The sequence below is a fragment of the Pleurodeles waltl genome, chromosome 6 (assembly GCF_031143425.1).
Source record: "Pleurodeles waltl isolate 20211129_DDA chromosome 6, aPleWal1.hap1.20221129, whole genome shotgun sequence".
NCBI classification, from domain to species: domain Eukaryota; kingdom Metazoa; phylum Chordata; class Amphibia; order Caudata; family Salamandridae; genus Pleurodeles; species Pleurodeles waltl.
This window is the reverse complement of record NC_090445.1, coordinates 683607596-683621751: the sequence shown is the minus strand read 5'-3', so window position 1 is coordinate 683621751 and position 14156 is coordinate 683607596. Positions and strand designations below refer to the sequence as shown.

At 45.3% G+C, this 14156-nt stretch overlaps 1 protein-coding gene across 4 annotated transcripts in view; it reads left to right on the top strand.

Moving 5' to 3' along the window:
- Nucleotides 1-14156, top strand: part of LOC138300154 (zinc finger protein 282-like) — a 184682-nt gene that overhangs the window by 157200 nt on the left and 13326 nt on the right. For 3 of the 4 annotated variants that reach the window (XR_011204883.1, XM_069239110.1, XM_069239112.1), the window contains exons 8-9: nucleotides 3172-3279; nucleotides 6614-6712. Coding sequence is in view for 3 of the 4 variants with exons in the window: in XM_069239110.1 (XP_069095211.1) it covers nucleotides 3172-3279; nucleotides 6614-6712 (207 nt within the window). In the remaining variant the exon portion in view is untranslated. The remainder of the gene's footprint in view (nucleotides 1-3171; nucleotides 3280-6613; nucleotides 6713-14156) is intronic. The other variant, XM_069239111.1, reaches the window with a different exon arrangement.

Genomic DNA, 14156 nt, shown 5'->3' with positions numbered 1-14156 from the left:
AGAAGTGGCGGGTTGGTGCAGCCAACCGGCCATTCTCATAATGTGGCGGTATGTACCGCCATCTTGTTGCCCATACTACTGCCACATTTACACCCACCGCCGGGTGCAATCAGCTAAGATGGACTCCAAGAATTCTCCATCTGTGGTGTGCTTGAAATGAACAGCCCCATTGTACTCTATAAAATAATCATCCATGGCTGCTAGCTTACATTTTTGCACATTAAAGTCATTGAGGATGATCACTGAATAGGGTCAATGATGCCCTTCAGCATATGCTCTGAGAAATTTGTTTAGACTCCTAAGATGCTCACATGCAACTGTCTGCACAAAGGTGTTCTAAATATTTACTACTTCTAGACTTGGCGCTGTTGTAAAGCCCAGCTTAACGACTAACAATTTATCAAAACCAGTATCAATTATGTTGGGGGAACAAGGAATGCTTACAGAAACAACTTGCTCTACCATGAGTGGAAGGAATTGCTGGAGAAAAGAGGAAGGAGAACCTATCCAGAAAAAAGGAACTAGATACATCCCAGGTTTCCTGCAGAGCCACTATCTGATGTGCGCGGATAAAGTTTAACCACCTCTCACCATCTGTTTTGCTATTGAGGCCGGCAATATTCCAACCCACTATCTGATTCATTAAACTCTTGTTGGGCTTCCTCACTATCTTAATACTTTCAAACCTAACCAGACTACAGGCTACAGCCGGGCTCCCGGTCCCAATCAGATGGCAGTCAGTCATTACTATCCAAGTCTCACAGGGGTTGAAATCTGTTTTCTAGTACCAAAGGCCCAACTGGGTCCATGTCTTGGGAGCCACTGTAGCTCTACCATGAGGGTGTGCAATCCTATCACCCCACAACTTCTGATCTGGACCAGAAGGGTTAAAAAAAAAAAACCAGAGGAAACACAGGAATACCAACCCTTTTACCCTTTACAGCCTGAGAAACACAGGAATACCTACCCTTTTACCCTTTACAGCAATGTCCTACATAATCAGTCACCTGGCTATAGCTGGGTCCCTGAAATTCAATACAATGCAATCACCATCAAATTGCTTGTTCCCAAAACCCACCCAGTACACCCGTCAGGCCATAATAAGCTTATCACAATCTAGGTTTGATAACCCCCCTTATAAAAACACCAATGGTGGGTCTCCGTATAAGTTCACAGGTGGATTCTGCCACCCCGAACTGTAAAGGAGGAGCATTCACCAAAGTTGCCAATAAGGGGGGAAGAAACAGGGAAGATGAAGCCTAGTGGTGGAGGATCAAGGTGGACCACTAGGAGGAGCCCTGTTCCTAACATTAGCATGCTCTAAACATGATTTGGGATAGGTGGACCCCTTGCAAATATCTGGCACAGGGATTTATGTTGTGACTGGTCAGGGTCGGCGTGCTTCTTAATTTCCCTTCCCCTTTCAGCCCCACATACTAAGTTAAAACTTTCTGTCTTTTGGGAAGGTTGCGCTTTACATGGAATCACCGCTACTTGCCCACCCAATTGTCCATTTGGTGGTACAGCCTCATGTGAGTCAGCCTTTTCGTCTTTGTCACCAGTACCCTGAAAATTAGAAATAACATTGAGATCGGAGGGCAGCCCACCCTGTGAAGGGAGTCCAGCCGCGACTCAGTTGAGTCCAACCTTGCTCTGATTGGATCCTATTGAGCAGAGGTTACCAACTCTAGCCGCTTAAAGATGTCCTCCCAGTAAGGAGAGCTACTCCCTCTCTCCCACATATCTATAAGTGAGCTGGTACCTCCCACCCGGGGACCTCTTTTATTCCATTTTGCATCTGGTTCACCAGGAGAGAAATCAGGGACCTTCCTCGTTGACACAAAATAGCCTACAGTCTACAGTAGCGGACGAGGTGGGGGCAATACTTCGCAAAGGCGTTGAAACTTCTGGGGGTAAATGAGAGGTTTGAGGGCCTTGGCCACTGTCGAAAGTCACCTCTGGCTGATTCATATCTGTAGGGGCTATAAATTAATTCCCCGGCATGCCCCCCAGGGATAATCTCCTTTCGGCCAAATCAATGTCATTCGCCACGATCCCAATTACACATTCTACCATGGTGTTAGTGCTAGTGGGCTTACGAGGCACTGAGTCCTTCAACGTGTCAGCAAATATACGGAAGGAAAAACAGAGATTTTGCCCCGCTCACTGCAAAAAATAATATGGCAAGAAGGTCGAGGGGGCCCAGCCCAGCCTCTCCCACATGTGGACAGGTGCAGACGGGCCCGGTTTTGGCCCAGTCTTTGACCAGGCACACGCCTCCGTGTCCTGCTCAGTGGGAAGGTACAAGTACCTTTAAGCACCTATGGGCACAAGAGAATGCAGAGAGTGGCCTCCTGCCGCAAGTGCTACTGGGAGTGGTAGTCCAGGTTCCCCGTGGGTGCGATGCACAAGGTCCAAAGTCCCGCGCAGCGGGAAGGCGGGAATACCTTTAAGCGCCTCCGGGCGCAAGAGAATGTTGGGAGCGGCCTCCTGCTGCAAGTGCTCTTGAGTGCTGTAGTCCAGGCTCCCAGGACACAAGGTTCAAAGTCTAACAGGTATTTATTTTAAGTGTCTCATCCACAGCATATCCATCAACTCTTGAAGATTTAATTTTCATAATCCCTCCCTTTAGAGATGGAATTCAGGAATCTTCATATACTATGGAATTCTAAATACATAAGGGCCTCACACAAAGGCGTCAGGTTGCTGACTTTGTGACAGTGACTGCAGATCACTCAATAAAATGGACCAGTTCACATTGGTCCTATCCGGGCTAAAATCCATTGTTGGTGCTTGTGAGGCTGCCAGTTGAGACATAACCAAAGACCCAATGAGAACATTTCACTGGCGTTCTTTGTTGACTTGTTTTATCATTGGCCTTTGTGTGTACTGTATGAGAGCAAGTAAAACATTGCACCCCATGGATTACAGCTTTTTCTGCAAACCTCCACTCTTCCAGTGACCAAATTAACACATGTAAGCTTTAAAACCTTTTCTGTCTTCTAACCTGTGATCGTAGAGCTTCCACCTTCAAGAAATTTGGTTCACAGTGTGACTACAGAGGTCAACTCACTGAAGAACATTTCTACTTAGTTTTGTACATTTGTCATTGTTGTAAAGCTGTAATTCTTTACTTTATGTACACCCAGTTTTTCTTGACTTGCTCCACAGGATTTACATTTCTTAACACTGACTGTGTGAAGAAAGAAGATCAAGTTTCCATTTCTGTTGATCAACATGGCACAGAAATGGAAGGATGCGGCACTGATCCTACCTCTGGTATGTCGTTCACACATTTTAATATTTAAAATTCTTCAATTTGCCAGTGAGTGGCCCCATTTGAGCACGTTACAGATGCACCAGGAATGTTCTATTTTCCGGGTTTGTACGGAAGATGTCAGATTTGGATTAGATGAAGTCTTGAGTTTCCAGATTATTTTAATTTTACAGGCAGGGACCATTTTCCAGATTTGTTGCTTCTTTAAGTGTGTCTAGGCCTCTTATCTGCTGTTTATTGTTTGTCAAATCAAAGAAACACTAACAAACCCTTTGCTACATTAATTGTTGTACATATACTTGCATAATGAAAAGTAATTCCATTTCACAGCTAAATAAACCTCCTGACAAAATATGTAAGATATAATTGCCCTTATGCAATATAGTTTATTTTACTACATTATGCTATGTAGCCACTGTTCCTAGTTACCAACTGTGCTGCTGTAATGTACATTTTCTTTAAGTTCCAACAGAGTTACACATATATTTAACATACCTAAACCCTGTTATATAAGTTAGTCTCCAGCTGAACTAGTTTAACAAAGGAATTCTGCTAAGGGGTATTTGTCTGAGAGGTCTAAATTACCTGTACAGGTCTTATGTTGATATTTTACCCACTAACCGATTGGTCCGCTATGCCTCTAAAAGCCCACGAGGCACAAAGTAGAACAAGAGAGAAAAGTATAGGTTAATAGGAACTTAGGGCCTGATTTAGATCTCAGTGGTATCACTGCCCATCCGCTGTGGCGGCAGACTCGAAAACACCTTCAAGTCGACGGTGTTCTGCCTGCCGTATATATATGTATTGCCGCTGATCGCTATCACGGAGTACTCTACCTACCCGTCAGGCTGGCGGGTTCCCGCCGACCCTATGTAGATGTTACAGTCCTGCAGGCGGTGTGCTGGTGGGGGATTGCTGACGGAGGGAGACCACCTGAAGGAGCCATTGGGCATTGTTCAATCAGACTGGCTATCGTGACGCACTCACACTGTACCTTTGCCATATGTGTCCACTTGCACAACACACAACATAATACACAACATACACACTTATCAATTGCCATTCCACCACAACACAACATTTACATGCAGAAAACACACATTGCCATACATCTATTATACATGCATACACCATTGATACTAGACACACATACAGCACAACCACAACCAACACATTTACACAAACACATGCACACAAAAGCACAGTTGCACACATCACATCAACGGCCACCACATAACAATCACACACTTCTAAAAGTTGCACACAGCAACACAACACACAACACAAAACACCCAATCCAAAACACACAAGACACCAGAACCACATCCATGTGACACACATGCAGACACAATCACATCACCCACTCCAGCTCCCTCCAATTCGACCAGCCAGTCCAGTCACACACACATATACGTATTGACTAGGTGTGTGCGGGGAGCTCTGCTCTGGTGGCGGAGCTAAAGGAGTTTTTGGAACTCCATGCTCCGCTTGGTGCACAGAGTTATCCAAAAAACTCTCTTATTCCTGCAGCGGAGCTCATCCGGTGCACGCTACAGTCCAGTGTGGGCTGCACAGCGCAAGGGCGGACACTCTGGGCTTGCACTGTGCAGCCCATAACTGGGCTGCAGCACACACTGAAGCAGACCAGAGGGAGCCGCACTGAGACTCGTCCCTGTCAAACGATGAGGAGAGGAGGACCTCCTGGAAGACGCAGGTAAATCCTTGTCTCTTTTGTTGTCATTGTTTCTGCACGCTGGTGCACAAACAAGGATGTTTCACTGCCTATGGCCCTCCTGAATGCGCCTGTCTCAGAAGTGCTAAGCAGGGTCGGGCCTGGCTGACCAGGCCCGACCTTGCTTAGGGCTTCCGAGATGGGCGCATTCAGGAGGACTCAACTAGTCGGAATTCCACGACGCTGAACTCCATTCACTCCGCCCCGGCTTAGCATTGACTCACATACACAAATGGAGTCACAACCTCACAGGTACAGATTCACTTGCAATGTGCTAACATAGACATGGTGACAAGAGTGATGCCATTGTTTGGCAATGAATACTGACACCACAATAACAACTGTGTATGTGTGCAATATGTGTTTTGTATCAGTGTATCCCCATCAATCATTGGCACCCGACATATGCATGTCAGAGATATTTTAAAAAAATACATGTGGCATGTATATTACTGCAGAGGTCCCGAGCTCTTGTGCAGTACCCACGCAGCGTATACAGTACATGCAGTGCACCTACCTTCGAGCCCAGTGACGGCGGGGTCGTGTGTCTTCTGTGGTTCAGTGCCCCTTCCCCCTCCAATCCACCAACTCACATGTGGAGGTCGGACCGCCACAGTTGCCTTGGCAGTAAGGCACATCCTAATCTGCTCTGCAGTAATGGTGGCTGGAGTCCCCCCGTCAGCCCTTGTTCCCAATGCTACCGTCGAGGCAGCTGGTGATTTTTGGCCAAGTCGGTGGGATTCATGCGCTCTTTCGCCAATGATCCCAGCAACATCTAAATCGGGTGGGCGGACTGCCTAGTAGGAGGACAGGTTTTCCATTGAAAAATCAGCAGTGAGACCGATACGAGCAAGATCTAAATCAGGCCCTTATGGTTGTGAATTTTGGCTTCAAGTTAAATTTGGGCTCTAGGTTGTGTGTTGAATACAAATCAAGGTAACTTCTTTCATTATATTTTTTGTTTTTATTGCTTTTTAATGCTCTGCCAACATAGTTGATTTCACATAGTTACATAGATTAGGATCACCTAACATGGCAGTGAGGCCTGGGGCTTCTTTCAGGCAAGCAAGGTCTAAGAGTCAAAATCCATGATATCGTCTGCATAACTGAACAAAATAAAGGTGCAAGTCAGATTCCTTACCTAAAGGCATCAAAATGTGAAAGAGACGTGGTCACTGCGGTTGTCTAACCCAAATTTAACTTTGAAACAAAAATTCACAACCTCAAGTTCCTACTAAGCTATACCTTTCTCGCTGGTTTAACAGAGGTCCTTTAATAGAATAGGCAGAACATTCACATTCCTTACTTTCTATTGACATAGAGAGTGGAGCCTAACCCCTGGGCAGTATTCTACATTCTATGAATGCTCTTTGTCCCTCACTCACCTATAGTGCATGAGTTGGCTAATTTATAAATATGAAGTAGCTAATCCTCCCCTTTGCTCATGCCAGTGCTTTGAATTGCCCTTTCCAATAATTCACAGTGCCAATTGTCTTTAACCTCACAATGTTTCTCTCCAAAAATATTCTCTGAATTAAATCTGGTCGTACATTTTGTATCCTATGTTTTGTTATTATAGTAAATATATTTTCTGTGAATAACAGGTTATGAGATTGTTTCATTGATCTTAAAAGATGAGGAAGATATGTGCTGTATGGACCTTCATAATAGCAGGAGGAAAAAAAGGACAAGAGGCCTTTTGGGTGAGTTAACTGTTGCTCATCTGCTTAGTACAAGAAGTGTGTGAGGTTACAAAACTCCAACCGTTCCTCCGGAAATAGTATGTTTTATGTTCTTTCTGACATTAGTTGTGAGCATAAAGGTAAAAGATAATGGCAAGAACAGTTAGACAGGATAAAGAAAAAAAATCACAGAATAAAACTGAAGACAACGCATATTAAGAATTAGTCACCGTCAGTTGCTTCAGAGCAAATAAATATTTGTATTTGATTTTGAAAGGCGAGTAGCTGGATAGCTACAGATTGAATATGGAGTTCTGTTTAATAGACAAACATAATTTTCTGTCTAAGGAGGCATTTTCTTCGCCCTCTTTGAGGTTGAAATTTAGGATTATCACTAAAATAAATTGATTATTGTATGAACAAGGTTATTTGTCCTAACAAAATATACTGGTGGTTGCCTCATCTTAATGTCCTCAGGAAACATGCTAAAGTTAGTGGGTCACAGCTTCAAATCTTCAGTATCCTGAGTTGGGAAGAGTTTGAGGAGGGTGAGTGGAGTTTGTGTGTTTTGAGGGTAAGCAGGAGTGGTGTTGTCTATGTCAGCCATAAGTGGGGTTGACCTGTGTCACTAGCACAAAACTGAAAATGCATGACATTTACAGATTACAGTGTGTATGTTTTTTCATGATACAGTCTTGGCATGACTTCAACACTTTCCTTATGCCTATATTTGAAAGGAACTGTTTAACTGTTATTTTCTATTTTCTAACTATTTGGAAGTGGCAGGTTGGGAAATTAAATGTAAAAAAGAGTTTGGATAGTGGACAGCACTATACCTCAAGCTATATGGTCCCCCAGGCTCAGACAGTAGACCAATCACTCGGATTTCACAGACCTTCTGGGTTTCAACACCTAGTATATCCCTTGGGTTACACCTCTCTTATAGGCTCGGTTCTCAAATATTAGTCCTGATGATTATGCCAATTAAAGGAACTTCATTGTTATTAATGAAATGCTGGCACCTTTTTCGCCTCATGATGATAGAATATTTACAGCAATCAGATTTCATCTGGTAATGGAAACTTCACAATGCCCCAGCGTGTCATTCTGTCCTTCCCCACTGTACCAGGGAGGGTCACCATTAAAGTCTGCCAGTGAGAGATATGGGTGTAAAGCCTACAACTTGCAGGCTCTTGCATATAACCCACAGCACCTAGAATGTACCTTGAGAGGCTTACCTCTCACGTAACTAGCCAAGGAACTCAATAGACAATCCAAACCCATATAGTAAGGGTAACACCACAAAGCCCCATCTGCTTACCCCCATTGACTCCTGAATAAATAACCTGGAATGTGGAAGCCTACCTACACAAAGCCCTCAGATCCTCATTACGAGTGGGCTGAAATTTGGTTTGGGATACTGAGGGCCTGCCAGAATTCCAGCTATTCAAAGTTTTCTTCACAGAAGAGGAATAATTGCACAGACCTAGGAATGCCAGTTCTTTTAACATGATTTTTTCCCCATTCCATGGAGAAACTCACTCACATTTGATTGCCTAAAGTGAGCAGGTGAATAGTGGCAGTGTGAGAAAGGCAGGTTGAGCTGCCACAGCAATCCTTCCCAGTATAGATTATCACAGAGCCTTTATTTTCTTATCAACGAGAACTCGCTAAAGGTAATCACACAAAGAATGTTTGATTTTAGTTATGTTGCTGCACCAGCTTTTAACCAGGTGAACTAATTGGTGTACAGATTTTTAGAGATTATTAGTTTGCTTTGAAATTGCACTTCTTTTAAGATTTTGCGTGCAAAATCTCTTGTAATAAAAAAACATCTTATAAGGGTCTTAGAACCCGTCCATTACTTACCTGTACTTACCATTGGTTGGCTCCCACTTTGCTCCCATTTACTTGCTTCTTATTGGACAGAACCTCCTCCTCTCCTCCAGATTTCTCCCTGGGCTCCATGTGTATCCCTGCCATGGAGCTTGGACCAACTACTGCTTCCTGTCTCTGCCTGCATGCATGTAGAGGTACTTTTTCTATTTTGAACTGCAGCACTCCATCAGAGTGCATCATTTTGAAGATTGTCTCTACCTGCCCCTCCCACACTGCCTGCGTTTGTTGCTGCATGCCCTCTCCTCCCCCACCTCCCTCCGGTCGCTTGTCCCGTCCACAGATTCCTACCTCACCAACATGGCATTGCTTTTACCTTTGTTGCTTGCCTTCCCCATAGTTGCCTCCAACTGTCCTTTCCCCACCCACATTTGTTGCTCCTAGCTCTGTTCCCCCACTACCTCCCTCCCTCCCATTGCTGCTTGGCCCCCTCAACTCTGGTTGCTGGACCCGCTAATAGATCCCCTCCTCCCCGTCACTGCTTGTCCTTTTGTTGCTTGCTGTCCATAACCCACTGATCAGTTTCTTCTCCCTAGCATCCACCGGCCTCCATCCATTTCTTCTTCCCATGCGCCACCCCCACCACCCTCACCCACCCTCTGAGTCTTGTAGTTGTGTAAGCAGCAGGCATCCTGCGTGCTCTTTTGCAATTAGACATCTTAAAGTAAAGTGCTATGACGTGGCCAGTAAATTTTTATTTTTTTATTTTAAGCCATGTTGCAGAGCAGCTCGTGCCGCTTTGTAACATGTAAAAAATAACCATTGACAATGCAATAGATCTCGAGTAGGCGAAACCTATTGTCTTTGCCAAAGCTCTTTATTAACCGGGTCTCTCGAGGTGTGGCAAATACTTTTCATTATATCAGATTGCCACATGCTCTGAAACAGCCTTTCATCGTGTGAGGAGCAAACCTACTTTTATTCTTGTGCGTAACTATGCATAATGATGTTTTCACTACTGAGCAGATTGTTAAATGTTGCTTTAGGTTGCTAACTTTACATTGTATTTGGCCACAAGACATATTCAATCAATATTAAAATTAGGTTAGTTAAGGCTACTGCATACACATGCATGCTGCAACACACAAGCTCCAAACACACAAGAGCTTCAACAATTTTTATACAAATGTACAATCACTCACGCACATACACACACTAAGACATAAGCACATTCACACCTCGCTTAACAGTCTGAGCATAAAGGTTATCTTTTTTTGCGACCAAGGCAGTAGCAGCTAAATTGTTTCCATGTCGATGACAGCTTTGCAAAGGGGGCACAGAGACAGCAGCTGTGCCCCTTCCAGATCACTACATTTTTCTTGCACTGGACTGCTGAGTTTGACAGACAGTAGCAGCATCCCCATAAATAAAGAAGGAAGCATAGAGGCTTTTCCTCGTTGGATGACTGATTTGGTCTGGCATGCTTTAGCCACCCAAGTATAGAAGGAGGTGGGTGCCTGAGGAGGACTGTACTTCCACCAAAGACTTAGGGGTTGATTACAACTTTGGCAGTCCCACCACGGGACCGCAAAAGCCGTGAGGAGGACGCCGCTGTCATTCCGGTGGCATCCTCCCCGGTTCTATTACAATTTTCCCACTGGGCTGTCTGGCAGGAACATTGTATTACGACGTTCCCATCTGGCTGACCGGCGGAAACAGTGCAACGCACCTGAGCACTCTCGGAATGCATACTATCTTCAAAGCAGACAGTGCGCATTCCAATTGTGCTGTTCGGGGGGCCCCTGCTCTGCCCATGCCATGTTTCCATCGGTCCCCTGGTGGTCTGACCACCAGAGTAGTAATGTGGCAGTTGGACTGCTTGGAGTGTGGCTGTCTGACCGTCACTTTGGCGGTCCTTAGACCTTAGACAGGTTAGTCCCTTTCTTCAGGTTAAACCTTTGCTTGCCTAGGTGTCTCAGCAGCCTTGCCTCAAGACTCGCACATAAGCAGATTGTACCTAAAAGCCAGTAAAGCAGTTTGTACCTAAAAGCCTGTAACCAGGCCATGGGCCTTAAAATAGATTCCACTTATTCACGATCACAGGGAGAGCTAAGAATAGTGGTGGCGTCCTGCTGTCAGGAACCTTCTGACAATGCTAACTAAAAAAGTGCTTACTCTCTCCAGAAACAAGGGAATTTTGGGGTGAAGTATTTAACATATACATGTGAGTACCTGGAAGCTGGAAAGACACAATAGAAGTTGAGGACTGGCACAGGTAGGAACAGACTGTGATCAGGAAACTGGTTACACACTGACAAGGCCTGTAAAAAGAGAAACTAAGAAGATGGGGAAAATACAAACTACAATCAACAGCAAGGAACACGCTGGAAACCAAGAGAAAAACTAGCATAAATTATAGTTTGTATGCTTCTTGGAAAGTGATCTGGAGGAACAGTGCTTGGTGAGTCTGTGTGCCTGAGGTACCAAGCCACAGAATCTCAGTCGCACCTTTGATAACAACAATCAAGATTTCAATACAAACACCATACTAGACAACCTGGAATGGTACAAGAACAAAAAATATAGAACTGGACTCATGGAAAAGCAGGACTGAAATCAGAGAACAGGAAATCAACTAGACTAGAAATAAACACACAGAACTATCAATGCTGGACACAATACTGGGAGATCTGCACACTAACAAGGGCCGAATGGAAGTATGCAGGCAGGCCAGGCAACACTAGAAAAAAGGTAAGGAGTCCGCATACAAGAACAGGTGAGAAAATGTTCATGACTGAACTAGACCCTAAGGCAACCACACAGAATGTTAGCAAAACACAGGGAAATGGGATCAACTAATAAGAGAAACAAAATCAATGCTTAAACCTGACAGTAGAGGAGCAGGAAAGCGTCTGAGCACAAGGCACCTCAACAGTAAGGACTTGTGAGCAACTGTAAACTTAGCACAGGTGCAGGGAGAGAGGTAGGTGTAAGGAATAAACCCATGTTAGGAATCAGGGAACCACCAATAAAGGGAAGGTTGAACTGAGACTTGGAAAGGACGAGACCAGGAAAACCTTAAGCCACAAGAAGCAAAAGAAAAAAGTCTGGAACAGAGTGTCGATCAGAGACTAGAGAGAGAACTGTTTAGAATGTATTTATAAAATCATTGGAATAACTATAGGATCCAGGAAAAAAGATACAGAACAAGTATTCACCACCAGGAAGTGATCTAATCAGGATCAACATTCAACGCATCATTTTCACGTCCTGGTGGGTGATAAATGTGGCCTGCAGACACAAATGGGTACCATACGCGTTTTGTTAACTCCTCAGGGGTTTTAGAATAAATCAGGATTTGATGATAGAGGCAACTACAAGAACCGTGATGCCAGGACCATTAAGGTGGTGTGGAACCCTGGACTGGGATGTGATGTGGAGGTGGGATTGCAAGGTGTTGGAAAGTGTGGACCATATTCTAACCCCACAAAGGTGGTCCTCACAGAGAACCCGTAAGCAACACCCTGTGGCTGTAAGGCACAATCCTGACACCTGCCTCCTGCATTCAAATGGGCCAGCTGCTTTTTTACCCTGTGTGACTAGATTGTGGTGATATAAGATGTTTCCTACTAAACCATGCCAGGCATCTCCTCCCTGTCTTGGGTAGTTCACAGGACACTGATGTGTTTCTACACAAAACTGATTACTTTGTTTCACTGTCGGAGCTACTCAGCTTTATTTGTCTTCTTGGCATCAGGACTCTGACCCCCATTCCATGTACTTTTCGATCTCCTAAATTCACTACTATGCTGTTTGCAGATCCTATGGCCAATAGTGGTGTTTCTGTGTCTTCTGTTCAGTGAAGGTTGAAGATAGCAAGTGTGTCTGTCAATGTAGGAAAGCACACCTATTTCCAAGGTTGGTTGGTTGGTCTCCAAGGTTACAACACAGCATGTGTTAATATTTTTTCTGAAACATTTGCAAGGGAAGGCAAATTTTTTCACAACTACCAAATACCTCACTTTTGGCCCGAACAAGGTGGGGAGTATTTGGGAGTTCTTTTTCCTTTCCAGGCACAATTATACCCAGAAATGAATACCAGAAATATGCATTTTAAGACATTTCAACCACTCATGTACTAACTTGGCATGCTGTGTATAATCCCTCCAAAAAGCCACACACACAAGTCCACCAGCCCAAAGGTCAGTGATAAACTGGCGGTAGCAAAACCCACACCCTTAAGCCAACAGAACTGCACCCAGAGCATTATGCCCCACGAATCACTGCGGCGGACATTCAATGGCGCTAAACCATTGGCGCTACATACCGCCGCACTCAAAATACACACACACATACAAAACAAAACTACATTGGACAATTTGAATAACACACACCTGACACACATACACACACACCACACCCACACACCCAATCTACTATAAAACACACACCCACATTACCCACAACCTCTTATGACTACAAACCATTGGCATGAGACAGACACCACAACCACAGACAAAAACAGAGCCACACACCACCATCACCTATACACCATCCACGCACCTTACATCACACACCCCAACACATCTCCCCACACACCCTCACCCACACCACTCACACTACACCCATGGCACCACAATGACACCCCAGGTTCTCAGAGAAGGAGCTAAAGGTCATGGTGGAGGAAATCATCCGGGTAGAGCAACAGCTATTTGGAGCACAGGTGCAGCAGACATCCATTGCAAGGAAGATGGAGCTATGGTGGAGAATCGTGGACAGAGTCAACGCCGTGGGACAGCACCCCAGAACAAGGGATGACATCAGGAAGAGGTGGAACGACCTTCGGGGGAAGGTACGTTGCACAGCAGCAAGACACCAACTAGCTGTACAGAGGACTGGCGGTGGACCCCCACCTCCTCCTCCACAGCTAACAACATGAGAGGAGCAAGTCTTGGCAATCATGCATCCTGAGGGCCTGGCAGGAGTAGGAGGAGGACTGGACTCTGGTAAGTCAACTCTTTACTACTCTCAACCCCCCTACCTGCATACCATCACAAACCTCCACCCTTATCCTCACTCCCATCACTCCACCACCTCACACACATCCCTCCCAATACCAAGCCCCGCATGTAACACCAATGCACGGACCCCAATCACAGACCTGCATGGACACCCATCACTAAAGCATACAGACTAGAGAGGATCACCTATCCCACCAAATAACTACTCACACAAGGCCAAGCTGCCAGGGCACATGCACAAGATGTCACACGCAGAAACAATAACACTGCATTTACATCCCCACAGGTCCCCCACCCAACGTCACCCGAGAGGAGGTGCCAGCAACATCCAGTCCCCCCCAGAAGATTCCCACAGTGATGACAGCAGCTCTGGATGCCTGGATATGGATGACCAACCTGGCCCATCAGGGACCTCTGGACAGTAGGTTACCCAGGGACAGTCCCATACCACCACAGAGTTCCCCCCCCCCCCAGGAAACACCACCACAGTACCCACCCAGCGGGCCCATACCTCTGTCCCCAGGACATGTTAATCAGCAGTGTGTCCACCACTACAGGGACCCAGTCCACCCCACAAACACAGGACGATCGGGGACCTGAGGTCAGTG